General features: G+C 40.0%; 6 protein-coding genes across 8 annotated transcripts in view; 3 read left to right on the top strand and 3 right to left on the bottom strand.

Moving 5' to 3' along the window:
• Positions 1-283: 283 nt before the first annotated feature.
• On the bottom strand, positions 284-1,977 carry LOC113202982 (eukaryotic translation initiation factor eIF1). Its single transcript, XM_026417450.2, has 3 exons — positions 1,809-1,977; positions 1,016-1,173; positions 284-940 (listed from the first exon to the last, which is right to left on the bottom strand). Exons 1-3 carry the CDS (start codon positions 1,834-1,836, stop codon positions 794-796), a joined length of 333 nt encoding a protein of 110 aa, XP_026273235.1. The 5' UTR covers positions 1,837-1,977; the 3' UTR covers positions 284-793.
• A 677-nt stretch (positions 1,978-2,654) lies between these two features.
• LOC113202976 (bifunctional glutamate/proline--tRNA ligase) lies at positions 2,655-11,094 on the top strand. Its single transcript, XM_026417443.2, has 25 exons — positions 2,655-2,862; positions 2,985-3,166; positions 3,246-3,402; positions 3,479-3,728; positions 3,804-3,930; positions 4,013-4,205; positions 4,287-4,458; positions 4,544-4,777; positions 4,869-5,013; positions 5,097-5,344; positions 5,438-5,642; positions 5,729-5,841; positions 5,912-6,029; positions 7,034-7,189; positions 7,279-8,361; positions 8,447-8,617; positions 8,688-8,978; positions 9,060-9,212; positions 9,309-9,426; positions 9,517-9,656; positions 9,751-9,877; positions 9,964-10,205; positions 10,362-10,522; positions 10,629-10,772; positions 10,851-11,094. Exons 1-25 carry the CDS (start codon positions 2,820-2,822, stop codon positions 11,005-11,007), a joined length of 5,130 nt encoding a protein of 1,709 aa, XP_026273228.1. The 5' UTR covers positions 2,655-2,819; the 3' UTR covers positions 11,008-11,094.
• On the bottom strand, positions 11,066-13,352 carry LOC113202979 (NAD-dependent protein deacetylase sirtuin-2). The gene is made up of 8 exons (XM_026417447.2): positions 13,153-13,352; positions 12,783-12,946; positions 12,603-12,699; positions 12,283-12,515; positions 12,082-12,205; positions 11,798-11,990; positions 11,512-11,695; positions 11,066-11,427 (listed from the first exon to the last, which is right to left on the bottom strand). The coding sequence occupies exons 1-8, from the start codon at positions 13,172-13,174 to the stop codon at positions 11,338-11,340; spliced, it is 1,107 nt and encodes a 368-aa protein (XP_026273232.1). The 5' UTR covers positions 13,175-13,352; the 3' UTR covers positions 11,066-11,337.
• Positions 13,353-13,417: 65 nt separating this feature from the next.
• LOC113202977 (serine/threonine-protein kinase PRP4 homolog) lies at positions 13,418-19,455 on the top strand. 3 transcript variants are annotated; one of them, XM_026417444.2, is made up of 17 exons: positions 13,419-13,576; positions 14,124-14,282; positions 14,365-14,587; positions 14,698-14,837; positions 14,907-15,059; positions 15,133-15,254; positions 15,335-15,698; positions 15,770-15,859; positions 15,940-16,027; positions 16,110-16,418; positions 16,545-16,777; positions 16,862-17,015; positions 17,095-17,232; positions 17,525-17,639; positions 17,775-17,881; positions 18,607-18,738; positions 18,832-19,455. In XM_026417444.2, the coding sequence occupies exons 1-17, from the start codon at positions 13,572-13,574 to the stop codon at positions 19,033-19,035; spliced, it is 2,736 nt and encodes a 911-aa protein (XP_026273229.2). In that variant the 5' UTR covers positions 13,419-13,571; the 3' UTR covers positions 19,036-19,455. The 3 variants fall into 3 exon arrangements, 2 of the variants coding, with proteins under 2 accessions (XP_052121808.1, XP_026273229.2); XR_008010967.1 differs by lacking the exons at positions 18,607-18,738; positions 18,832-19,455 and adding an exon at positions 17,360-17,448 and having other exon boundaries at positions 13,418-13,576; positions 17,775-17,866; XM_052265848.1 differs by lacking the exons at positions 17,525-17,639; positions 18,607-18,738; positions 18,832-19,455 and adding an exon at positions 17,360-17,499 and having other exon boundaries at positions 13,418-13,576; positions 17,775-17,866.
• Positions 19,456-20,258: 803 nt separating this feature from the next.
• On the bottom strand, positions 20,259-22,296 carry LOC113202978 (ZZ-type zinc finger-containing protein 3). Its single transcript, XM_026417446.2, has 6 exons — positions 22,056-22,296; positions 21,751-21,867; positions 21,477-21,671; positions 21,185-21,406; positions 20,831-21,094; positions 20,259-20,722 (listed from the first exon to the last, which is right to left on the bottom strand). Exons 1-6 carry the CDS (start codon positions 22,224-22,226, stop codon positions 20,462-20,464), a joined length of 1,230 nt encoding a protein of 409 aa, XP_026273231.1. The 5' UTR covers positions 22,227-22,296; the 3' UTR covers positions 20,259-20,461.
• Positions 22,297-22,412: 116 nt separating this feature from the next.
• Positions 22,413-27,030, top strand: part of LOC113202981 (probable 3',5'-cyclic phosphodiesterase pde-5) — a 26,659-nt gene continuing 22,041 nt past the window's right edge. The window contains exons 1-2 of the mRNA XM_052265850.1: positions 22,413-22,607; positions 22,711-22,910. The gene's annotated coding sequence lies outside the window, so the exon portion shown is untranslated. The remainder of the gene's footprint in view (positions 22,608-22,710; positions 22,911-27,030) is intronic.

Here is a 27,030-nt window from a genome sequence, read left to right as displayed (position 1 = left end):
CCCCCAAAGAGAAAACCTGTGGGGCCTGTTTGGTAGTTTAGAAAAAAAGATTAAGGAAATACCCAATTTTCCCGATAGACCCGTGACCGGTCAGGCTGAAGTGGAGATGCGTACATCTTCCTTTGGGCCACCACCTAACTATTGAACTATGTGATATGAAGGTGCAGATGAAACACATATTCAAACTGCTTAAGAACCATGTAAGTATAGGCAGCAGGTAGGTAAAAACTGTGATGTTAGTTCTGAGGACGAAGGGTTCTTCATAATACAATACCCCAGGATGTATAAATTATTTTAAAAAGCATTTATTGAGTGAAACCTGCATGGAGGGGAAAAAATTTAGAAAAGTTTCTTATCAACAAATGAAGTCATATGAATCCAAACTAAAAACACATACAAGCTATGCAGCTAGGTTTACAGGCATATCTTTACTCTTGAAGTATATGAAGATGACATTTCAAGCAACAATAGTACATGTGCAACGTCATGATAAAAACAGTACAATTGTAGAACAATTAGCCCAAGGTAGAAGAGGCAGTACTCTCAAGAGCAAGGAATCCTATATAAAAATAGTAACTGTACAGTACAAACTTGGACATTTTGGAATTCGATCTACTTAACAGAAACTCAACTTGTGATTTTGTTTTAGCCTTTGGCTGGCTACATTTCTCTGAAGTCATCAATAGTGCCAAGGTACATGCTAGCTTGCAATTCCTGTCATTTTATGATTGTGGAAGAGTAAAATCGAAAATTCAAAACAGAAAAGAAACAATTATTTGTTGTGAGAACATGCCTAGAAGCCGTGCACCTTTAGCTGATCTGGCTTAGCCAGACCAGACTTGGTGAGCCACTGGCAGATGTTTTCTCGCTGGTCGCCCTGTAGTTGAAGCACCTCACCGTACTCTGGGTGTTCTATTACAGTTCCATTGCAGGCAAACTCCTAAAAAAAAATAAGAAAAATTTATGATAGTTCAAATAATTGTATGAAGTAATTACAGTCTTAATCTTTACGCACCTTTTTACATGCTCGGACAATTTTCTTCAGGTCATACTCTGAAGAAAGTCCTTGCACTGTAGTTAGAGTCTTACGACCATTGCGTTGTTGGATTCTTATATGCACGAGACCGTCTTGGACATCATCATCTGCACCCTTGATTGCATCTGCAAAGGGGTCTGAAACAAAAAATAAAATAATTAGATATAACACAAGTCGATGGGTAAAACAGAAATTAGATCAAATAAGATGACTAAATACTGTCAAGTAAATGTACTGATTGAAATGAACAGTTTGACAACTAGCCATCTCCATGAACACTGACAAGCTTCACAGAGCCCTCAATCAATACCCAACAATTTGTTAAAGGTAAATAACTAAACATCACAATTAGGAAATCTGGGTCAAGGCAAAGTACTGGAATGAATAATCTTTAACAGAACAGTACAAAATCGCAGTAACTAAATAACCAGGGGCTCCCGAAAATGAAGCTACAGGCCTTATATCTATCGTAATTTTGGAATGAGCACTGTCAGTCAGGGATCGGCTATTTACGGACTGGAGTACGCAAAAAACAAACGAACAGAAAATCGTTCAGGTAAACTAGGTGGAGTGTATGGAACGTTCGGCTGATGAAAATAAGTGTAATGAAGGTAACAAGGAAACTGAAAAGGATATGAAACCGTGAGGAAAAATCGGGAGTGTCCAAATAAAATCGAGGTCATAGAAAAAACGAAAACATACCGCCATCTTGGTTGTGCAAGAGCTGACAAGGATAAATAAATACCGAAATACAAAAGTTTGTGGAACTCACCGAATGTGTTTAAATTCTGGATGGACATACGACAAATAAGTTTGATCGGTTGTTAAAATACCCTGTTCCGCGCAATGGGGACAGAGGATGAGCACCGATGAAAATGCGTGCACAGTACAGTAGCTCAGCAAAATCTGACGGGCTGAAGAGGGCGCAATGGCCGGAAGTCACTGACGTCACGGTCATCTGACGATCACGTGACACACCGCCTTAGAGGGAGAGTATAAACGTTTTCTGATATTTTCCGGTGTTTATAAGTTTATGTTTCCTTCTAACATCAATTTTGTGTTTTTTGGGACCCTCTTCTTATTTTACTTTAAAATCTTTCATTTTCATGCGACACTAAGAACAATTTACTTGAAGTTTTATTTGTATGCCTTCTAGTTCTCGTCTTCCTTCGGTTCTTTGAGGTTTGACAGTGAAAAATGCGGGAGAATTCAATTTTTAGTTTTGTTTTCAAGTGTCTCACAAAATCTATAGTATGTCAATTTGATACAACTGTTCCATCGAAAACCAAGATGTAATATTATGATTGACACCCCTCCAGCTTGTTAAATGCTGCCTTTATAGTAATGGTGAATGGGAAGTATTGTGCAAGTGCAAGAGTGAAAGCAGAAGACACGAGACTTCCCCACGCTTTTCGCTTTTCGTTTAGCAATGTTGAGTTATTATAAACATTTTCCAGCAAAAGTATGTTAATGTTTCTTTATTTTCGTATGAACAATGTTTCATGGCAATATCTTTCCCAGTATTTGCTCCACTTTCTATAAACGGACTTAAATTCACATCGCATGCTGAGTGGCATATCCCTCACTCATGTTTGAACTTCCGCCGCTCCCCGCTCCCTCCTCCAACCCTAACCTCGCAAATCACAGCGAGAAGTTGCATCAGTTTCTCCATATCGTCTGCTTTTCTTCCTTCGTGCAGTGGTACTTGATACTCTGAACTCTTAACTCAGGTCGCAACTGGCCTGATTATTTCAAATCCCTGCCGTAAAGGTCCTGGCAGATCATGGCTTGTGTCTTAACTGCCAATTTGTCGGATGCACCGATAGGTAAGATTCATTTCTAACCCCTAAAATCTAGAGATGCATATTTTTATCAGACATCCTTCTCTACCTTATTGGTTGCTTCATTTTTAAATTTAATAATTTTTTTTAATCTCCTTATATTGCAGGTGCCTTAGTGCTGGTTGAGTTTGTGAAGGATTCCCAGAAAATAAAGGTCGATTGGAGTAAAGAAACTTCTCTGAAAGTTGGCTCCGATTCACTTTCTTCAGTGTCGACCATTTGCCGCTTCCTTGCTCGCAGTTCTCCTAAGCTCTGTCTTTATGGCAGTAATATACTGGATCAAGCTGAGGTTAGAGATAATATTTCTTTGAAGCTTGTCATTAATTGAAATATTTATTTGCTATTTAATATTGTGCTTCTCTTGGCAGGTGGATCACTGGCTTTCCTTCAGCACAGGTCCCTTGGTTTGCAAAAATGACTCGAAAGATGCCATTGCCTACCTTGACCGTGTCTTGGGACCTATCACATATCTTGTTGGTGATAAGCTGACAGCAGCTGATTTTGCTGTTTGGGGGTCACTTTACAGTGAGGATTTTATTCTTATTTCTCCGAAATTTATTTATCGTTTAAAACTGATGCATCTCTTTCTTAATTCTTACAGGCAGTGCTGATGTTTCAGCTGTTCTGAGCTCGAAGGCATACTTAAATGTTAAGAGGTGGTTTGAATTTATTAGATCTTTGCCTGCAGTTCAGAGTGTTATTTCTTCTCTGCCTGAAGAGGTGAAATCTGCCTCGAAGCCTCAAAATCAGGCTGCCGAAGAAACAGGACGGAAGGAGGAAGGGAAATTCATTGATCTACCTGGAGCAGAGATGGGTAAAGTTGTTGTCCGTTTTCCCCCAGAAGCTAGTGGGTAAGAATAATTTCTCTTAGAGTTTGGTGTAATGATCTGATACACTGGTCTAATCTGATTTGATTTACTGTTTAGATATCTTCATATTGGCCATGCTAAAGCAGCGCTTTTAAATCAGTACTATCAACAGGCTTTCAAGGGCAAACTCATCATGAGATTTGATGACACTAATCCAGCTAAGGAAAAAGTTGATTTTGAAAAGGTAAAATATATGGTTTCATTCATCTGAAATTTACATGTTTCTTAGATGAAGCACACCTTAATCATTCTTATGTTTATTGCAGGTGATTCTTGAAGACCTTGAAATGCTTGAAATAATTCCTGATGAATTTACCCACACCTCAAGCTACTTTGACTTAATGCTTGATATGTGTGAAAAATTGATGAAAGAAGGGAAAGCTTATGTGGATGACACAGAGCCAGAACAAATGAAAGCAGAGCGCGAGCAAAGAACAGAATCAAAGAACAGAACTAATTGTATGTACTTGAAAGCTATATGTACTGTCGAATTTAAAATTGTTCTCTGATAAGCTAACATAATTTTCTGGTTTTCTGAAGCATTGGAAAAGAATTTCGCTATGTGGAATGAAATGAAGCAAGGTACTGCTTTAGGTACCAAGTGCTGTGTACGAGCTAAGATAGACATGAATTCTCATAATGGTTGTATGCGTGACCCAACAATCTATCGTTGCAAGCCTGAACCCCACCCTCGAACTGGATCTAAGTATAAGTGAGTGTTTCATTCAATACTTTTAAGATTTCAACTTAAAACTTCACTATTATTAATGATGGTGTATCATTTATTATTTTCACAGAGTCTATCCAACGTATGACTTTGCCTGTCCTATTGTGGATAGCATTGAAGGTGTCACCCATTGTTTGAGAACAATGGAGTACCATGATCGTGATGATCAGTTCTACTGGTTCATTGATGCTTTGGGACTCCGGAAACCTGTAATTTGGGAATACAGCCGTCTTAATATGACCAACACTGTACTGTCCAAAAGAAAATTAACATGGTTTGTGGAAGAAGGTCTTGTTGATGGATGGTCAGTACATTTTAAGGTTTTATTGATAAATGAGTTTTGTATCAATTTGTAAAGAATCATTCAATTACTTTTTGGCTATCTACAACTGTAGGGATGACCCAAGGTTCCCAACAGTGAGAGGTGTTCTTCGAAGAGGTATGACTGTTGAAGGTTTGAAACAGTTTATCATAGCCCAAGGCTCTTCAAGGTCTGTTGTTGTTATGGAATGGGACAAAATATGGGCATTCAACAAGAAGGTACTTGTCAATTATTTTTTTTAATCTCTAACTGTTGGATTTAATTTTTGTTTCTTTAATACACATTATTTGCTTGTCCATAGGTTATTGACCCTATTGCTCCTCGATTTACTGCACTAGAAGCGGGGTCCACAGTTCCTGTTTTGGTGAAAGGAGTAAAAGAAGAGTGCATAGATGTACCAAAGCATCCTAAGAACTCTGATATTGGTGTCAAGAAGGTTTGGGTAGGACCTAGAGTGCTAATTGACTATGCTGATGCAGAAGTTCTGAAAGAGGGAGAAAACACAACGTTTATTAACTGGGGCAACATGTTGATCAAAAAGATCAATAGGTAAGAGACGCCTGTTCAACAAAGTGCTGAAATTCTTTCCTAATCTTGTTCTTACCTCTTCATTAATTTTTTTATTTTTTAAAAACTTGTTAGGGTTGGAGGGAAAATTGAATCTGTAGAAGTAGAGGCAAACCTTGAAAATAAGGATTTCAAAAAAACATTGAAGATCACATGGCTTGCCGAGACTCCTAAAGGCAAATTTACCCCTACATATTGTGTTTACTATGATCACATTATCAGTAAAGCTGTGCTTGCCAAAGATGAAGACTTCAAAACATATATTCCTAAAAATACTAGGGTAAAACAAGCAAAATGATGATGAATCTGGTACAAACAACTTGGGAATTATGGATTATATTAAGTGTTTTTATTCCTCTTTCCTAGACTGAAGTTGCCATGACTGGTGATCCCGAACTAGCAGCTCTCAAAGTGGGAGACATAATTCAGTTGCAGCGCAGAGGATTCTTCCGTGTCGACAGTGCTTATGAGCCGCTAAGGTATCACTCTTCTCTCGTCATCTATCGGGTCATATAAACTAATTGCATCTAATATACCGTTATTTTGCAGTCCACACATTGGCAAAGAATCACCCATTGTCCTTATTGCTATACCTGATGGTCACCAAAAAGAACTGCCCACTGCTGGGGTGCCAAAGAAACAGGAACAAGCTATGAGTGCGAAAGAGGTAAGCACAATTTGTCCACATCCAGTTAAATTTGAAAATTAGAATAGAAAATACAATAGAATAGAAATCTTTTATTCACCCTAAATATCATAGTAAGAACTACTGTGTACATAGTGGGCAAATAGTCATTGATACAGTTTCTAAATTAATCTCTAGAAGCAAAAGGTAGCTACATAAGCCTGGATTAATAATCACTAGAAGAGTTAAAACATTTTGGGGCCCTATATTAGGGACTATTCTAGACATTAAAATTCATTTTTCACTAAAAAGTTATTTTTGATAACTTTCATGCATCCTTCAGTGTTTTTTTTCTGATTCTGGTTAGTAGTTATCTATTCAGTATCTATTAAGCAATTGAAGTTCACTATCTGCAGAAATTTTGTTCTTGGTGTATACGGTACAACACACCAGTCAGCACCAGCCAGCCGTCACTGTATTCAAATTTTGCCGCCTCTTTGCTCGTTCGTCTCATTGGTCGGTTTCGGTTACTTCGGCATACCTCGGATACCTTCGGGTACATTTCGGATCGACCCGAATGGCACCCGAATGAGGCCGTGACGTGTCATCGGGACGAATCGGCTTTTCGGCGGGGCAAAAGTTGGGAGGGAAAGTGAAAGTGCGTTGAAGTCCTCGGCTCTTCGGTGACCGCGGGAAGTGGACATTTTATGACTGCCACCGTGTCTACTCTCACTCTCACCGATGCTAGTCGGCTAGTTTGTCGACAGCTGGCACCTGTTTATGTGCCTTACGTATTTACTCATCATGAAAGGTGTTTACATTAGTTAAGAATCAATATGGAACTTGAGATATCTTGTGGCAGAATGAATTACATTGACTTTATTTTGGAAGAATAGAATGTAAAACATTTTATGAAAGAAGATAACATGATGTTCAAGTTCAGAATATATAACTGTAGTGTGTATAGACAGTTGTGCACAGTGAAGGATTTGCATTAGTAGCACGGCATAATGATGGCTTTTCTTTAAACTCTAACTGGGTTTCAGAAAACACAATCAGCTAAGGGAAAAGTTGCCGAGAAGTCTCCAGTCACTGAGGTCCCATCTAAGCCTATTGGAGTCCGAGATGCATCAGCAATTAATGCCCTTATTGTTCAACAAGGTGATGTTGTACGCAAACTGAAGGCTGACAAAGCTGACAAGGTAAAGGAAGTCCATAAACTCATCACATCACAAGTGTTCCCCAAATTAATTTGTACTTTCTAATTTAATTTTTAATTTTTATCTTGTAGCCCACAGTTGATGTAGCAGTCAAAACTTTATTGGATTTAAAAGCTGAATTTAAATCTGCGTGTGGTATTGATTGGAAACCTAATGTTGCTGTTCCAACAGCTCCAATTGTGAAACAATCTTTAAATGATGAGGCATCACTCTTGACCAAAATTGCTGAACAGGGCGACAAAGTTCGCAAGATTAAAACAGATAAGGCTCCCAAAGACCAGGTTGATGCTGCAGTGAAGGTCTTGCTAGACCTGAAGGGAGAGTACAAAAAAGTTACTGGTAAAGATTGGAAGCCTGGTGCGCAGCCATCATCTCCAGGACCTGCAACTCCAGTTCCTGCCCCTCTTTCAGCAGCTGGTGACCTCTCTGCCCTCATAACTGATCAGGGAGACAAAGTTCGCAAGCTTAAAGCTGACAAAGCCCCAAAGAAAGACATAGATGCTGCAGTTCAAGTATTATTGGACTTGAAAGCAAAGTACAAGTCTGCCTGTGGGCAAGACTGGAAGCCAGGTCAAGTTGTAACAGTATCAACTACTCAGCCAGCATCACCTTCTCCAGTATCTCCTCCTCCAGCATCCCCAGTATCATCAAACAACTCCTCAAAGCGGAATGAGTTATTGGAGAAAATTGCTCAGCAAGGTGACAAAGTTCGTTCTCTGAAAACTAGTAAGGCTGAAAAAAGTTCAATTGACCAAGAGGTGAAAACATTACTGGCATTGAAATCAGAGTTCAAGTCACTTACTGGGGAAGACTGGAAACCTGATTTGAAACCATCTGCTTCTACTGCCTCTCCAGCACCAGAAACCATTGGTAATAGCTCTGCAGAGCTTAATTCATCTATTATTAAGCAGGGTGACAAAGTGCGCCAATTAAAAGCTGAGAAAGCAAGTAAAGACGTGATTGATACTGCAGTGAAAGCTCTACTTTCACTTAAAGCCAACTATAAGAATTTGACAGGTTCAGAGTGGAAACCAGGGGTTGTAACCACAGCACCTCCAACTGCAATGGCAGACAATAAAGTTGACTCATTAGTCACTAAAGTGAATGAACAAGGCGAAAAAGTTCGTCAGTTGAAATCTGCAGGAGCAGGCAAAGTAAGTGAAAGCTTGTATGAATTGTGTATTATGATTGTATTTTATTACGAGTGTATTATGATGATTTTATTTTCTTCTGTTAAAGGATGAGATTGATGCTGCAGTCCAGGTTCTTCTTGGGCTCAAAGCAGAGTACAAGACTTTAACTGGGAATGAATTCCCTGCCGCGGGACGCAATCCAAAAGCTGCCAAGGCCCCCTCTCAACCTAAAGAAAAGTCTAAGCCAAAACAGCAACCCAAAGAAAAAGTGGTAGAGGTATGTGCAAACTCACCTTTTGTGTTGACATGTTTACTGTGCAATGCTATAATTGAGGATTTGAATATAGGATGGTCAAGCTACCAAGAAACAAACTCGTTTGGGTATGGAAGCACGGAAAGAGGAAAACTTACCTGATTGGTACTCTCAAGTGATTCAGAAAGGAGAAATGATTGAATATTATGATGTTAGTGGCTGCTACATTCTCCGCCCATGGTCATACTCAATTTGGGAACAGCTCAGTTCTTGGTTTGACTCTGAAATCAAGAAATTAGGAGTAGAAAATTGCTATTTCCCTATCTTTGTGTCTCGTGCAGCTCTTGAAAAGGAGAAGAGCCACATAGCTGATTTTTCACCTGAGGTAAGAACATATCATTGGGTCGAAGAAAATATATTTCGCCATTTTTATATGATTTATTACAAACATATATTTTTGCTTCAGGTTGCATGGGTCACAAAGTCAGGAGATTCAGACATGGCTGAACCCATAGCAATTCGACCCACCAGTGAAACTGTGATGTATCCTGCATTTGCCAAGTGGGTGCAATCTTACAGAGACCTGCCAATCAAACTCAACCAGTGGAACAATGTTGTTGTAAGTTTTCTAATAATACCTGAAAATTGCATCAGATATCATCATTGAACTGTGTTTTAATCTAATATCACACATATTTCATGGTTATAAAACTAGAGATGGGAGTTCAAACATCCTCAGCCCTTCCTAAGAACTCGTGAGTTTTTGTGGCAAGAAGGTCACACTGCTTTTGCTAATCAAAAGGATGCCGAAGAGGAAGTATACACTATCTTAGGTATGTGTAGCACTTAAGTACATACATACACTTTTAAGTAGATAAGAAAACTTAATGTTATCTACACTCTTTTCAACTTTGCTCTTCCAGATCTTTATGCTAGGATATATGAGGAACTGCTAGCAATTCCAGTAGTTAAGGGTCGTAAAACAGAGAAAGAGAAGTTTGCTGGTGGATATTTTACTACAACTGTCGAAGCATTTGTTGCTGCAAGTGGTCGAGCAATTCAGGTATGCTTGAGACTTATTAGTACAGTAATATTGTACGTAGCGAACTCTTTTTGTCTTGCGAAATCCTTATCTACAATTTTAATCTCTGTTAAAGGGCGCTACCTCCCATCACCTTGGTCAAAACTTTTCAAAAATGTTTGAAATTGTGTTTGAAGATCCTGAAACTCAAGAGAAAAAATATGCTTTCCAAAACTCCTGGGGTTTTACCACTAGAACTATTGGTACGTCATGATATTTTATTTTACCTTATCTCTTTAGACATTTAAAGTAATCTTTTATTACTTTCTCATATTTATGATGTTCTCAGGTGTTATGATCATGGTGCATGCGGACAACCAAGGACTTGTCCTTCCTCCTCGCGTTGCTCCAAAACAGGTTGTGATTGTACCTTGTGGAGTAACAGTTTCCATGAAAGAAGAAGAGAAGAATGCTTTGTTCACTTCATGTAAAGAGTTAGAGGAAAGCCTTCAGCAGAAGAATATTCGTGTTGAAGGGGACTATCGAGACAACTACTCGCCTGGATGGAAATTTAATCACTGGGAGTTGAAGGTACATTGAAGTATGCTGTAGAATCGCAAACTGTAGCTTTTTTAATCCTGTTCAGAAACGTCTGCTTTCTACCCATCCATTTAAACCATGTACTCAATGTATTTCATTAGTGCTTTTTCATTTACTTCCTCCTAACCTGAATTTATGTTCTTAAAGGGAGTCCCCATTAGAGTGGAACTTGGTCCCAAGGACTTGAAAAATCAGCAGTTAGTTGCTGTAAGGCGTGACAATGGAGAGAAGATTACAATTTCTCGTTCTAAGGCTGCTGAAGATATTGCTGCTCTTCTTGATACTGTTCAAAAGGCACTGTTTGAAAAGTAAGTTGTGAAGCAGAGGTGATGTGTCCTTTGGTGATAGTATAGTCAACCTGTTTTATTATTTTTTATTTTAATCATTTATCATCTGTTAATTCTTACTTCTTAGAGCATCAGCAGAAATGAAGAACCACACCACTATTTGTAAGAAGTGGGAAGAATTTTGTGATGGTGTGGACAAGAAGAACATCATTTTAGCACCTTTCTGTGGTGAAATCCCATGTGAAGATAAGATCAAAAAGGACAGTGTTAAGTGAGTATTGATCAAAGTTGTGGGACTTTGTTTCTGCATTCATGTAAGTTCCAATTTCTGATGAATGAATCATTTCAGGGATGAAACAGAAGACGCTTCAGGTCCATCAATGGGCGCAAAGAGCTTGTGTATTCCATTCCAACAACCAACTCAGATCACAAATAGTGATCGCTGCATTCATCCTGATTGCAAAGCAAAACCCAAACAGTACACATTATTTGGGCGAAGTTACTAGATAATAAAAATATAATGGTATCATCACTATATTGTCAATGAAATAGAATAAAATTGAATTGCCATTTAATTAAAGAGTTTTAATCAATCCAGTGTTTTAATTGAATGAATAAATAGTAGAACTAAATCACCAGTGTAATCACAGATACAATTCAATAGTACAACTTCTCAAACTGTCACTGCTGTCACTATTTCTCTATTCTATTGATTAAGATCGGTTAGGAAAATTGTTTCACAGAAACCAAGGCTCGCAGAATTAATTGAACAAACAATTCCATGAACATTAAATTTGATAAAGCCTATTCACTCAGCTCAATTATTTTAATCAGGATTAATTTTCTTCATTTTTTTTGTGTAAGGTAGGTTTCTTCTCACTGTCAATCCTTGAATGCTCTTTTTTTATTAATTCCTTTAACTCATCCTGAATAAAAATGGAAAGATATAATATTGAAATTGGGAAAAATCTTGTGCTTGAAAGGATAACACAGCTGAGAAGAATACTTACACCCCATCCCAGTTTGTCGGCCATCAGTTGGCATCCATCATCACAATCTCCAATCCACGCCACATCTCTTGTGCTTTTCTCACTGAAGTCCATTCCACCTCCCATTCCAAGCAGAGCCATCAACTTGTCACCTTCCCCTGCCTTCTCCCGGTTGATGAGAAGCCGAGGGCAGTTGTCCCGCACTCTGTAAAATTTACGAAATAGAGCACTTCATCCTCAGTCTCATTTCTAAAAATAAATATCAAAAATAAACTGCACATGTTAATTTTTTTTTAAATGTACTGACTTGTCTACTAAAGAAGCAAACGGTTGAACAACCAATGATGATCCCATAACAATGAGTAAGTCAGCTTGGGAAAAGTCTTCTCCAACAGAAGAATAAAATCGGTCTGGTAAGTTTTCCCCAAAAAACACAATGTCAGGCTTCACAACACCAGGACATTTCTCACATATTGGTATCTTGTCAGAAAAAATATGTTCTGTGAAAATAGGATTGCTGTTTTAATCAATGCTAAAATAAGACTATTACAGTTATGGTATGATATAAGCTACAAATAAACAATTCCTTACCTTTCACCCATTCAAGCTTGTATTCTGCCTTGCATTCTCGACAATGGGCTGTGTAAAAAGTCCCATGAGCTTCAATCAAAGATTCTCCTGGAATACCAGCAACACGTTCCAGTGTATCAATGTTCTAAAGAGAAAATTGAGCTTCATAAAAATTAGAGAAAATATTTTAGGTGGACAAACTGTCTTTTTAATATGTTTTACCTGGGTATAATGTCGAAGTAACATGCCTTTCTCATGTAACAAGCGAATAAAATAGTGACAAGGAGTTGGTTTAAAAGATCCTGGATAAAGTTCTTTTGCAAGAAGAAAAAATGGTTTAGGATTTTCATCAAAGAAATCAATTTCAAAAACTGCTTGGGGGTGAGGAAGATTGTATTTTTCCAAATTATGGTAGAGACCAGACTCAGGGGAGCGGAAATCTGGAATCCCAGCAGCTAAAATTCAAAAACTTCATTAGTTATGTTAAACAAAACAGTTCGTAAAAAAACACAAAAAAAAAACTACAAATTTATTCAACTTACAAGTTGAGATTCCTGCTCCTGCCATTGTTATAATGTTTTTAATTTTACCATCTTTAATATGCTTAACAACTCCATCCAGTGTAAGCTCATCAAGAACCTGGATCAAAATTCAAATATTAGAAATCTATCATGACAACAATTAGACCACTCTCCTCTTTTTACAAGATAGCACCAAGGGACCTTTTCATGAGATTTTTCTTCTGTGTCAATAAACCCCAGCTTCTCTGCCATGTAACGTGTTATCATTTCAATGGCTGTCTTGTCCTTGTCTGCAGTTGAAGATCCTGCAGCGTTACTGCTGACAGGTACACTGACAGCTTCATCATCGCTTGAACTTTCACAACCTGGCGTACAATTTTGAGTTATTATAATAAGATGAAATGGTAGGTTATGACACCCCATCTACATGACACCACACAAAAAATTTCACTGACAACTCCAAATAAAATCAAAATGATAGAAACCAATAATTACTAAACATAATGAGGACACTGAAAAGTTGTCTTTCTACTGAGAAATTTGAAACATAGAATGCAAAAAAATACTGTACCTTTAACTGGTTTAGCAGCCATGGTTCCGACGGGATAAAGGAAACGTCGGAACGACAGAAAACCTAAGCGAGTCGCCGTTGTTTAATTTTAAAATATCACCGTAAAGCTGCAAGTTGTTCCGCTCAGGGAACTACCAGGGCATCTGGCAGATCAATGTTTTGATGAAGTCTTCGGCCACGCTCAACAACAGCAACAACAACAGCAACAACTCTTTCTTTCCTCTTGCCTCCCTCCTCCCCCCTTTCCTCCCGTTGGGGTGGGTTGGGGGGCATCCATAAACCAGTAAAGAGGATTACGCCGAAGGGACCGAGACGGAATGTGGCGAAGTCAAAATGGCGTTGTGATAATCTGCCGATGCCGATTGCCGTCTCTCATGTTTTGATCCCTCAGTTCATTTACCCCTCACAAGTCAGCAGCTATGGGGTAAGTAATATAAGTTATATATTGTATAATCTGTCCATATTATATCAGTTTATGAATTGTAAGTTACTTTGCTATGCTTAGTTTGTGGAACCTCACTGGGGTTCGTAGGAAGCACGATTCCGAATCCAGTTACATTTTGCCTTTGAAACTTTTTTTTTATTTTTGTGACTATGACTGTATATAAATTACAAATGATTTTGACATCGTCATAAACCCTCATACCCACTATCAGCAAGCATTTTAAGTTAGACTTTGGTGGTAATTAACCTCAAATTTGAGCCCGGCTTCGTCGTCAATAGACGATAAAATAAAGATAAAAGATCTTGCATTTTTATTTGTTAATCCTATTTAATGCTCCCTCTTACGCTAAGTGGCCTTTAGGCACAGTTGAAATTTTTTAAATAACAATTATTAATATGTCCTCATATATTTTATCTGTCTTGAATGGAATCTGTAATCATTCTAGATAATTTGTTCGTCTATCTATGTGCACTGTCCAAGTCTTGCCTAACCTGAATATAACTAGTGTTTATATTTCATCTTCCAGATCTTCTGATGACTCTGATGCCTCTGTGGAATCCGATTCACCTGAGGTTGTGGAAGATAAGGCAGGGGACACTTCCAAATCCTCAGAGGCAGACAGTCGAAAGAAAAAGAAGAAACACAAACATCACAAACATAAAAAGCATTCATCAAAACATGAAAAGTATTGTTCTCTACTACTGATATCTAATTCATAGTTTCCTGCCAAATAGGAGTTATTCACTATTTTCTGAAATTGTTTCTAGGAAACACAAGAAACATAAGCGTCGGAAAAGTGAGAATGGGGAAGACAAGAAACCGGTTAAAGATCAGAAGCTGCTCACAAATGGTAGTGCAACAGTGACTGTTGATGTTGACACTCCCTCTAGCACAACCAGTGTGAAATTAGACAAAGATATTGATTCTGACCTAGAAGTTGTTATTGAAGATGATGTTGATCTTGACCTGGACGAATTGATGAGGCAGAAGGTGAGAGTATTTCACAAATATTTGATTTATATTCTTATTCTTAGGATGGATCATGGCTCTTGCACATTTAATGCACTGTCTTAACTTTTGCGTCTAATTTTCTTTTAAAGGAGCTGTTGCAAGCTCGTCTTGGTGAGTGCTTGTCCGAAGAAAGGGTGAAAGAAGATCCGGAAGTGATCAATCTGGTTGATGACGACTCTGACAAAGATGAAAATCAGCGGACTGACAGACGAAAACGCAAGCTTAGCAGGTAAGTGCTTTCCTTTTAAACTGCTTTGTCTTTGCTCTATTCTGGCTTGTAATTTTAGTTGCCTTGTAGTGGTGGTGCCTTAGAAAAGAAGGCCAAGATTGGCAGTGCGACTGCTCCAGAAGAAAAGCGTAAAGTTCTGTCTGATCAGAAGGAGCAAACCAAGCGCCTGCGGGATGGAGATGTTCCTAAACGTAAAGATTCCAAACCTGAAGATAAGAATAGGTTTGTATTTGTTTTCCATTTCTATCCTCAATTTGTTTTCTTGCTTTGTTTTCTTATTCTTTGGATGTTGTAGAAAAGTGGAGTCATTGCGAGGTGATACCCTCAGTAGGAGACCAGAAGATTCTCGTAGAAAAGATGATGACACCCGTAAAAGAGATGACAAGCGAAGAGTTAGTCGCAGCCGATCGCCTGTTGGTAAGTTCTCAAATTTTCAGTGTTTTGTTTTTAGTGTGTCCGAAAATATATCATGATTAGATATGTTATGAACTTTTTAGGTGGACGTCACCGTTTGCATTCTGATCGTGAGAAGGAGAAGGAGAAGGAGAAGGAGAAGGAGAGAGAAAGGGATAGGGAGAAGGAAAGAGATCGTGAACGTGATCGTGAACGAGATCGTGAACGCGATCGAGAACGTGAACGCGAAAGAGAGCGTGAGAGGGAAAGAGATCGTGAGAGAGAAAGAGATAGAGAGAGGGATAGGAGGATTGATAGAGATAGAAATAGAGAAAGAGAGCGTGAACGTGATCGGGATAAGGGAGGGCTTGAGAGGGATAGAGATCGGGACAGAGACAGAGGATCCTGGAGAGCCATGTCACCACGTAGCAGAGAAAGAGACCGCCGTGGACGATACCAAAGTAGCAGGCAAGTTCAGCATCCTGTTTGGTCATCTCTGTTTGTGCCACCAAAATTAACAAAGTTTCATCTTGCGCCAGGTACAACAAGGACAGAAGAGACCGAGATGACAAATTTAAAGGAAGCTTATCTGAAGGCCTGAAGCAAGACAAATCTTCATCAGAAGAGGAGTAAGTCTAAGTCCCACCCTTTTTTATGTCAATATAGTTCTAGAATAAAATTGTTCAATAGTATAACTTCTGAATTACAGTGCACCCGATATAAGCATTGATGAAGATGAAGAAGATGAAGAGCAAATAATTGAACGCAGGAGGAAACAGAGAGAAGAATTGCTTAAGGTAATCTTGATGGTTTCTGTGTTCTTACTTCTGTTTCCAGTCACATTTCTTCATTCATTTTTTTTTTTAATTTTACTTTTAGAGGTTAGGAGCTGTTAGTGAAGATTCAAATCTATCTGCCTCCAATCCCAATGCCTCAGATTCAGGCAGCCCTGTGACTCGACCTGGATCTGTGGAGCTTATAAGTGATAGTCAAAGTACAGTCAATGAGAAAATTGAGAAGAAGCTTTCTTCACCTGAAAGTGAGCCAAAGTCAAAGAAAAAGTCAAGGTTTGATCAGCCTGAAGCAGAGGAACAGGCGTCATCGAAGGAAACCAAGGAGGAGAAAAAGACGGGCAAAAAGAATGACTGGGATATGTTTGCAGAAGCTGATAATTTTGCAGCAGTCAATGTTAGTACCTATTTATCTTATACTTGTCTTTCTCTGTCTTACTGCTACATTCTATTTTTGCTCAAACTCTTGTGCCCTAATTGTTGTTGTTTTTTATTTTATTTATTATTTTTTATTTTATTTTAGAGTCCAAGTGCGTTGGAAAAGCATGGAAGAGTCCCTGAGAATCCAAGTTTAACTGACAATTGGGATGATGCTGAAGGCTATTATCGTGTACGAATTGGAGAAGTCCTTGATGGGCGCTATAATGTTTATGGTTATACTGGGCAAGGTGTATTTTCCAATGTTGTTAGAGCTAGAGATGGAGCACGAGGCAATCAGGATGTTGCTGTCAAGATCATTCGTAACAATGAAATCATGTATTACTATTTTAACTCTATCTATTGTAGAATATTGCTCTGTGAAAGAAAACTAATTTTAATGAATACATTAATTCATTTTAGGCACAAGACTGGTCTGAAGGAGTTAGAAGTATTGAAGAGATTAAATGATGCTGATCCAGATGACCGCTGTCACTGTCTTCGCCTATTTAGGCACTTCTTTCATAAACAACATTTATGTATGGTCTTTGAACCACTAAGTATGAATTTAAGAGAGGTATGGGGCTGTTAAAATAATCCTTGAAATTAAAAAAAAATTAGTCCTGGTAAATTGATTGAAATCTTGTTTTTGTTAGGTGCTCAAGAAATATGGTAAAGATGTCGGTCTTCATGTGAAAGCTGTGCGATCGTACAGTCAGCAATTATTTCTGGCTCTCAAGTTATTGAAAAAAGCTAATATACTCCATGCAGATATAAAGCCTGACAACATTCTTGTGAGTTCCACTTTGAAATGTTATGAATTTCTTTTAGTTTTTCCCATCCTGAAGAGAAAATACATAGTTTCATCTTTGATGACAAAGCAGACTCAATAGTAGTTCTAATATATGCTTTGCTTTTGAGGTGTTGAGCAGCAGTTACCGGCCTTTAAGCCTATCACCTCCATGCAGGGGACTGAGGCTCCATATTTCACTAAGAAGAGCTGAAGCTATGTACTGTCTGTCATTCCTTCCCTAGGTCACATGTGTCAGCTACAATAACTGGTAATTTATTTATTTTTATTTCTAGGTCAATGAAAGCAAACTTGTCTTGAAACTCTGTGATTTTGGTTCAGCTTCCCATGTTGCTGACAATGAAATTACACCTTACCTTGTCAGCAGATTTTATCGAGCTCCTGAAATTAGTATGCATTATTATTATTATCACTATTTTTACTATCAATCGACAAACCTTGTTCATTCTTCTCAATGGTTTCTCTTTCAAATTTTTAACTTGGTTCTTAAGTTGTTTTACACCTTTTTTTCCTTTTGTATTACAGTTCTTGGTATCCCCTATGACTTTGGAATAGATATGTGGTCTGCTGGATGTACTATATATGAGTTGTACACTGGCAAGATCATGTTTTCTGGGAAGACAAACAACCAGGTGAGTATTATAAAAAAACAACATGTTCTACAATTATGTTCCATGTGTCAAGGCCATGACCAACGGTCAGCAACAACTCCTGGCCCTAGGGGCCATGGGGCCTTACAGGTGAAGCGAGTAGGCAAACCCACATACTGTAGTGCAGCTAGTCTGCTGTGGCAGGGGGTAGCAACTCCTCTCTGACACTCTGTTCCCATCCTTGACACCTCGTGCACGTGTATCTTAATCCACTTACATCCAGAAATCCGTTTGAGTTGCAGCAAAACTGTTATTTTATTTCAATTCTTCATTAGTTTCTATTGTGTTTGTCGCAAACAATTTTGAATATTTGGCAGCCGTTCATGATATTATTAGCTGTCTCCAAAATATACAACCGCGGTAAACCACCAAAACACACGTGAAAGTCAAGTAGAGGGCTAATTTCAGCAAGCTTCGGAGTGAAGAAATTGAACTCTTGTGCTCAAAACAAATCGTTATTACGAAGTATTGGTGCATGTACTACAAGGACATAATTCAGGTTTTAAAATACCTTGTGTAGTTTTGAAGATAAGTGCACTACAAAATGTCATTTTTCCAGGGGGTCAAGGACACCTGTAAGGTGCCATGGCCCCTACGGCCCCAGGGTGTGCAAACCCGAAACACTGCTGCGTTCTAGCCGTGACACATGGTACTGTACTCTAATTCCACTCTTGCTGGTTTTTCATTTCTTACATTTCAATCTGCAGATGCTCAAATTTTTCATGGACCTTAAAGGGAAAATGCCAAATAAACTCATTCGGAAGGGAGCATTCAGAGATCAGCACTTTGATGGAAATTGTAACTTTTTGTACCACGAAGTGGATAAGGTTACTGAACGTGTAAGTAAATTCTTATCTGCCTACATATTTGTATGTTTTGTTCATATGTTTTTAAAATACCATACGAATAAGAACAATTGTTTGTCTCTTCAGGAAAAAGTTGTAGTTCTAACCACTCTACATCCAAGTAGAGATTTACAATCAGAGCTAGTTGGAAACCAAAATCTTCCTGAAGATCAAGCCAGAAAAGTTTCACAATTAAAAGATCTTCTGGACAAGATATGCATGCTGGACTCAAGCAAGAGACCAGCCATCAATCAAGCCCTTCTGCATCCCTTTATTCAGGAGAGAATTTAAATTTTATATGTCTTCATCTTGTATGAAGTGTACTGTTGTGTATATCACATTTCAGTAAACATCATGGCTGGGAGTAATGTAATTAAATTTTGTACAGAGTTTATTCACCACCACTATGATTCAAAAGATTTTGTGGATAATTTCTTTTAACTTTCTTGACTTGAATGAATTTAGAGCAAATTTAACATTTGCTAGAGAAAACATGTTAAAAGAGGAGAAACCTCCTACTGATCAACGCATACCTATGTTATGAATTATGAATTGGCAGTTTTGTTTTGTTTTGAATTGGAGGCCAGCTGACAATTTATATTTTTTGTCTGTTGACTGTAGTATTTGTGCAAACATTAGGAGGAAAATTTAATCAACTGTTAGTGAAAGGTATAGTGTCTGCAATTTGGTTAATATAGTTTGCCTTTTTAATTTTATTCTGTTATTTTCCCATTCCACCCATCCATTTTCTCAGCATTGCACTCTGTCTTTCTTTCACTTGTCCTTGCTCATGAGTTCAGATGTTTTCTAGTCATTATATATCTAGTGTTGCTGCAAGTAGGAGTAGGTAGGTTCATTCTAAAGCAGATGAAAATAAGTGCACTTTTCAATATTTTTTCTTGTTAAGTGCATAGTTAAGTTTTACAGTACTCCTATAAGACCTCTTCTAAACAGGTATTCTATTCTAAGCTGCATCATGACTTTTGGGTTTTAGAATGGGTCATTAAGGTGAGGCTTACATTGGAATAAATACGGTGTGTTGAATCATTCTTTACTAGATACTTTTGGATCAGTGGCCTTTGTGAAAAAATTTCTCTTGACCCAATGTTGCTGCTCACTCTCCTATTAAAGTAATAGACTTTTCCAACACAAAAAAAAGTCGTGGAAAAGAACAGGGTTCAATCTCTCAATCTAATTTTGTTAGAAATCAAGGGATATGTCCAGATGGTCCACCCACCCTTGCGCAATATTTTACTATTTCTTTTACATATATTTCAAATATAGAGTAATGTAAAGTATTATTGCTAATGTTACTGAATTTTTTATTCCACTCCCCACAATGAAAATCAAAGGGGGACCTACTATACTGACCTGGCCATAAATTGACTCCACCACATTCTTGGTGCTTAAAAACTAATTTGTAATGAAACTTTTAAAGGGGGAATGTCCCACAGGTACATTCATCTATATTTGAAGTTGGAGGTGGAATGGATTACAATATTTTAGAACCAGCATTTTGAAGGTCAAGTTTATTCTCTAGTTACCTCTGAATATTGTCTACATCACAGGTGATACAATACACCTTAATATAAAATACAAGAGGAATTCAGAAGATTTTGTACTACATTTCCGTCATTTCCATCAATTAATGGCAAATGATGGTATCACAGCTTCTGAGGTCATTAAGTGAAATTCAAGCAACTTTTAAAGAAAAGCATCAGTGGGGAAGAAAATTGGAGTCTAGATAGTTGTAGCTCTGAGAAAACGATTGTGATAGGTAGTCGGGGTCATATGACTCATTGCTAGTTGAAGTTGTATGGGTGCCAATTGCTTCTAGTCTATGGTTTGGCGGGTGAGGAGTGGTTGAATCTAGCTGACTGACAACACAGTCGGAGCAGAAGTCCACAGAGGTGTTTGAAGGACAGTCAAAACAGTGCCAACGGGTTCCAACTATAGGCTCTTCATCACATAAATCACACTGAGGGTAAAAAGAGGAAATTACAGAAAATTTTAAATAGGAAAATGAATGTACACAAGCCACTCGAAATACAAACACATCAACATAGACACATAACAAAGGACTAACCTTGAAGCCAGCATGAATACCATTATGAATATTACCACTTTCTTTCTCTATTTTGACTTTTTTTAAAAGATTGAGTTTCCTCTGTTCATCAGAAAGAGTATACTCCGTTGTTTCAGTTTTAACTATTAACAAATCTTCTATATTATCAGGAAGCTCAGCTCCATCATCATAATCTGACATGTAAACAGGCAAATCCTGATGCTGAGGGAAAAATGTAGAAGGTCGGGAAAGGAAATTATTTGTACGCTGCCTGCTGTGCGACCCCTGAAATTTTTTTGGAAAAATAGTGTTATGGATTTGCCTAATACACATTACACTTCAAGCAGATTAAAAAATACGTTCATATGTTCATACCTTTTTCTGAGTTTCGGTTGGAAGGCGTGGGGCTCGACCCGGCACTGGCAAACCTGCTTTCATTAATTTAAGGAAATACTTCTGCACTCTGCTTGAAACTTGCATACGTGTACGGTTGCCTAAAGCTTCAGCTATTTTTTGGTATCTCCTGGATTCTACTTCTTCAGGTGGGTACTCAATCAGTAACTCTTCTAGCCTTCGTTGTTCTTCTGCCGTCCATAGCTGGAAAGTAGCAGGGAATTAGAAAAATAATCATCCTAAATCAGAGTACTTTAATTAGTAGGTTAATAACCTGATTGAATGTTTCTGGCTTATTCTGATTAAAAGTACGCCCCCGCACTGTTACTTCTCCATTTTTGTCTTCATCTTTGACTTTTCTGGAATCCGTCTTGTGGTGACCACTGGTGACATTTCTCCTAGTGGTTGGTCGTATAAGTAAATTACTTGGTGCTGAAGTATTATATTCGCTCCATTCTATATTTGGTACCTTCAATGGTAAGCAATAAAACCAGTGATAGAAAATAAATTTCCAAAGGAAAATAATTTTAACTCAAACCATAACATACCTCAGCTAAGACCTGCCGATTAGGAACTCCTAGATCTCCACCAACTTGTAAGATAGAAATAAAGCTTTCGGGATCGTTCAATGCTTCCCTTTTTATTTTCTCAATGGTCTCCAAGTCCTAAAAGTAAAAGTAATCAAAAGAGTAAGAAAAACCAAACACGTAACATACATTGCAGTGATGACAACAAATGATAAATGAAACACATGAATGCAGTATTTGATTTTGAATTACGGTAAATTAAGATTTTGAACTATGGTAAATTATTAGACAAAGTTTATGACAAAGGAATAAAAATAACTGGTCACCTGTAGAGCACGGCTTCTTTGGGCTTGAAGAATTGCTAAGGTTTTCATTAGATCTAAGTAGTCCTTGTTCCCTTTCAGTGCTAGATGATCGGATTCAAAAAAAAATTCGCAAGGTTCTCCTTCATCTTCGCCGCCATTTGAAATGACATCATCGATATCGTTGTCATCCATACTCAAGACTGTATAATAAAAACATAACCTAGCTCTCTGCTCTCTGTGGAAATTAAATTTATTTACTTCGCTGTAGTCATTTGTTTAGTTTCTCAGTAAACTGTCGGTACGAGACTACTGAAAAGCTGATGAGAAATTGATAGAGGAGGAAAGGGGGAAGGGGGGGGAGGGGCGGTGATATAGAGTATAGAGTATAGAGACCTCTATATCATATATATAATATATATCATGCATATAGAGAGAGTGCAGAGACCTCTGTTTCACCTTAGGTTGTTTGCGTTCAGGCACCACAGACCTTGGTTGGACGAATGCGCACTGCCGCTCGCCGCTCGCCGCGCCGCTCAGTCGCCTGCCTACCGCGCCGCGCGCCGTTGCCTACGGGTCTGTGTAGTGTGATCTGTCCTGTGCGATAAAATGTATGGTCGGTGACACTCTCCTGCGAGAGAGCAACATGCTAGCCGTATCATACATTTTATGTGTACAGGTGTGGTGGTCTCAGAGTGTCCGGCCTCCGGTTTGCGACATTTGATGGCGTACGTTTGGCACAACTCATGTGAAAAGCTGGCAAATCTGGAATATTCTTCTCTTGAACTGAGTCTTCAGTAGGGGGCTGTTCCCGTGTGAGAGGCCAGTTGGAGACGAAGCCGTCAGGGATGCTGTTCTGGTGCGGCCCAGTGTTGTTGTGTGAGTAAGACGAATAACCTAACCTTACCCAACCTCCGGACGAATACGCTTTAATGATAGAATAGATCAGAAGGATCACAGTAGGTAAACCGTGCGCATGCGTGCATGCATGAGTTGCTTGCGGCTCACTATTTTAGCTAAAATTGGGTGTTTTGATGGCGGAAAATAGATGAGTGTCGAAATCCGAAGCCTTCAGGGCGTAAGCAGAAAGCAAGGACCTGTTCTGCACATACTCCCTGACAAGCCGAAAGGGCCTGGACGCATCTAAACTAACACAATTATGGGGCCCGGGATCCCCCTAAACCTAACGTCCGACAGGGCCTGAGTCAGCTTATACCCAAAATTTTAAGGCAAATAGGGATTAATTTAATCCCCGTTTACTTAATTTAAGTGTAAATAGGGCTTATAAGAACATTTGCCTTAAAATTTTGGGGATCATTCTTGAATTGAGAACACATTTTTTGGGGTGTAAAAGGCAAAACGTTAGACAAGGCTCGAGTGAACAAAACTAAAGTCAACCTGGCACAAGGGGCCGGGAAGCTTGCCGGGGAGGAGCATGGTGTTGGGTGGAGCTAGATCGGAACGCCCGGGCCGGTGGTCATGCTAGCTCTGACACACCGGCGCCGGCCGGCCGACCAGCTGGGATCTGGAGGGGAAGGGGGAGGGGAAAAAGGGTGCACTACAAGTAAAGGAGTGACCTTTTTCGCTCCCAGGAGAGCGATATCAGTGAAGCCAGTTTGACGACTCTTGGGAGAGCGATATTAATTACATCGCTCGTTTGCAATAACTTTTCGCGACATTTTTGGTTACGAATAAGACTAATTTTATGTCATTTTCGCAAACGTCGCTCGTTTAGGGTCGTTTCTGCGACATTTTCTGTTACGAAGAAGACACATGTTCAGTCATTTCGCAAAAATCGCTCTAACAGAGCGATGACGCCTATACGTCGCTCTATTCGGGAGAGAAAGGTCACTCTTCGTTTTACAGTGTGAACAGTAGACGACCCTGACGCACAGGCCACGCCATCCAATCGGCAATCCGAAGCAGAAACGTACAAAGGGTTGCCTATGCGCCAGGCGCCAGTGCTGGAACGGTGAAACAAGTGACGCGAACCGTCACACGGCCTAGTCGGTAACACGCCAACTCGTTGAACACCATTTTTAAGAGTGGGGGACCCCTCGGGGTGGGGGCTCCCTCCCTGTTAAGGTATAAGGCATTGTCGTGTATACCGTGTGTCCGTAAGAATACGTGGCAGCTCGATGGGTTGCCTACGCACTAGCGTGCAGGCGCGGAGGGCGAAGGGGGAGCGGTGGAGGCGTGCACCATCCAGCGAATTCCGAACAGACCATCAGAACAGACTATAGAGGCGCCGTTTAGGACCAAACTATTTTTCGAAGAATGTGAAAAAGAGGGAGTACCCACCCCGCTTTTACACGGGGCCCCACGTGCTTAACTTTGGAGTTCGGATGAGCTCCGGCGTGTCCACGCCAGCAGCCAGACTGTTAGATCCGACCAACTGTTAACCAGGGTTGTCGCCTACCGGAACGACGGGTACCCAATTTGTTTTGGGAGTACTTTCCTCATCCCGCCGCAGTAGTTAGCGAACTGTGGTCACTGTTCCGAACAGCCGCTCCCAACCGCAGTGGTCAGAACATACTCCCGGGGTTTGTGAGACGGTTGAAGCGTACGTCGGTTAATCGTACTGACCCACCATAGGTCATGGAGCCCTTTTCAGCCAGTTTCTAGGTCTCATTATCCACCCCGCTACCATAGCAAGGTGGCAGGCACCAGGGCGCGAACCCCGGCCCAGAGCCGACACTTTAGCCACCTATGACGCAGTGCCACCAACAACGGTAACCACTACGCCATCGGAACTCCACGAGAGGGGCGTGGTGAAATGACGGGTTTGAAGTCCATTTGAAATTTGGTGGCCTGAGAAAAATTTCAGACACATGGAGAGTCGAACCACCGACCTCCCTCGCTTTGAACGGGCGCGCTACCGACTGAGCCATAGAGGCGAGATACGGACGAGCGCTCCAGGGAACGAATCATTCTACGCTGTCGCTGACTGGCGTCGCTCCTTGTCTCCCGTAATACAGGACCGACTTTGAACGCGCAGTGAGGAAGACGGGCGGGCGGCCGAGCGCGCTAAATCGTGCTCGTGTCAAACTGTTCGCCCGAGATTCGACTCCCGGCTAAGGCAGATATATATTTTATCTCCTTCACTTCTGTGGCAGCTGAGGTTGCTCAATTGTGACCAGTCTGAAACTGTCTGGGGTTCGACTCCCGGCCAGCGCATTTTTTTTTTTTTGCCGCTTTTCGTCGCTCGGGGCGTGGACGGCCGCTAGTTCGAATAACGTTCATCCCACATTTTTCGAGCTTTTGCCACCCAATATTTCCGTCCTACAGGAGACAAGAAGCGACGAAAAAAAAGCTACGTCGAGGGACGTATCGTGAAAGCAGATGATACAAATTTCAGGATATGTCTGTGCCCTACTTTTCTCTCATATTTTGCTGTTATTTGTTTATGGCTGTTTCTTACTTTTAGCAATTGCTTTCTTGCAATTCAATGGACTAGCGGCATGGCATAGAGGAAGAGATAGGGGGCAGCAGGCAGGCCGGGCGGCATCCGTGGCTCAGTATTGTTGGGTATTGCTGGTGGGAACGTGCGGGGCCGGCCGGCGACTTCTCGCGCCCCTTATACATCTGGTGACGTCATGCGCTTTGGCTCTCTGCCCTTATCGAGAGTACAAGCTAGCTGACACCTTAAAGTTACTTATATATTCTTTATGTTTAGTCATAAGCTATTCAAGGTATCATCTGCTCAAAATATTTTGCGCTGGCCGGGAGTCGAACCCCGGGCGCATCATCTCAGACGATCCAGACGATGATACTTTAGTGCGCTCGGCTGTCCGTTCGTCTTATCCTCTATCCGTCCAAACCTCGGTCCTGCATTACGGGGGGCGAAAAGCGGGGACAAGCCGGGGAAGCCGTATTGCCTCTTATATAGAATAGGCGGCCTTTCTAAAAAAAAGCACCGCTCGATCTGTAGACTGATTCCGCAGAGCGCTTAAGGGGGGTGTCACTCTCCCCCACCGCAGGGTCGCACACCTACTGCGCACGAAAAGCCTGTGCGGAATCGTCTACACTGCTGTTAAATTCCTACAGAGCATTGCTTTTGCAGAACTGCGCAGTATTTTGATCCTTTGTCACTACGAAGCATTTACTTTGCACTGAAAAAGTGATCCTTTGCAACTACAAAGCATTGCTTTGCAATTGCAAAGCGCCACTTTGTAATTGGGAAGCATCATTTTGTAATTGCAATGCAAAGTAACACTGGTAAAACAAAGGTAGGATATCCTACCTTTAAAAGGCGTTAAAGCTCCAAAGGCATTACAATTTCTGTTTTTTCGAAATATTTCTTTCCCATGGAACAACATTGGATTCTAAAACCTATTTTCGTAATCTACGCAAAATTCCGCGTCAAACGAGCCTACATGTGATGGGGTTCTGTTCAAAAATGGCATAGATTGCTGTCATTTTTTTACTTTTTGACTTGCTTTTCATTTGCTGACCGCTTATCTGAACCCTATTACATGTAGGCTCGTTTGACGCGGAATTTTGTGAGGAATGCGATAGCGATACCCCCTATCTAAAACCGCTCACCGCCTCGGTGGCTCTGAGAAAACGCTCAGCTCACGCCCACCTGCGGACAACCGCTTGCCTAGCTTGGCGCTCCGGATAACCGCTTAAGTCGCTTTTTCACCAAAAACGTAATATTGGTATCATTCGAAAGAGGCGGTAATTCTCTTTCGAATGATAACCCCCTCGGTCCTTCTAAGTATAAGTAGTAATATCTTCGAAAGTTCTTGTCGCAGAGACCTCCTATTTTGCGTCCAAGCGTCTTTCGGTAAAACATAAAAAGTCGGAAAGTGATGAATCGCTCAAAAAAATAATTCGTTGCTCCATTGGCAGTAAAAAATCAAAAGGGGTCATTTTGACCGAGCAAAAGTGGAGCTAAAGTTATCCTGAGCAATGTAATGGGGAGCTAAAGTAACTTAAAGCGAGCTATATAGGAGCTTAAGTAAATTAAAGCGAGCTAAAGGTGAGCTAAAGTTAC

Source organism: Frankliniella occidentalis, unplaced genomic scaffold, assembly GCF_000697945.3.
Source record: "Frankliniella occidentalis isolate FOCC.00 unplaced genomic scaffold, Focc_3.1 Scaffold31, whole genome shotgun sequence".
Lineage (NCBI taxonomy): Eukaryota > Metazoa > Arthropoda > Insecta > Thysanoptera > Thripidae > Frankliniella > Frankliniella occidentalis.
The sequence above is the reverse complement of the archived record's forward strand: the minus strand, read 5'-3'. Positions and strand labels throughout refer to the sequence as shown.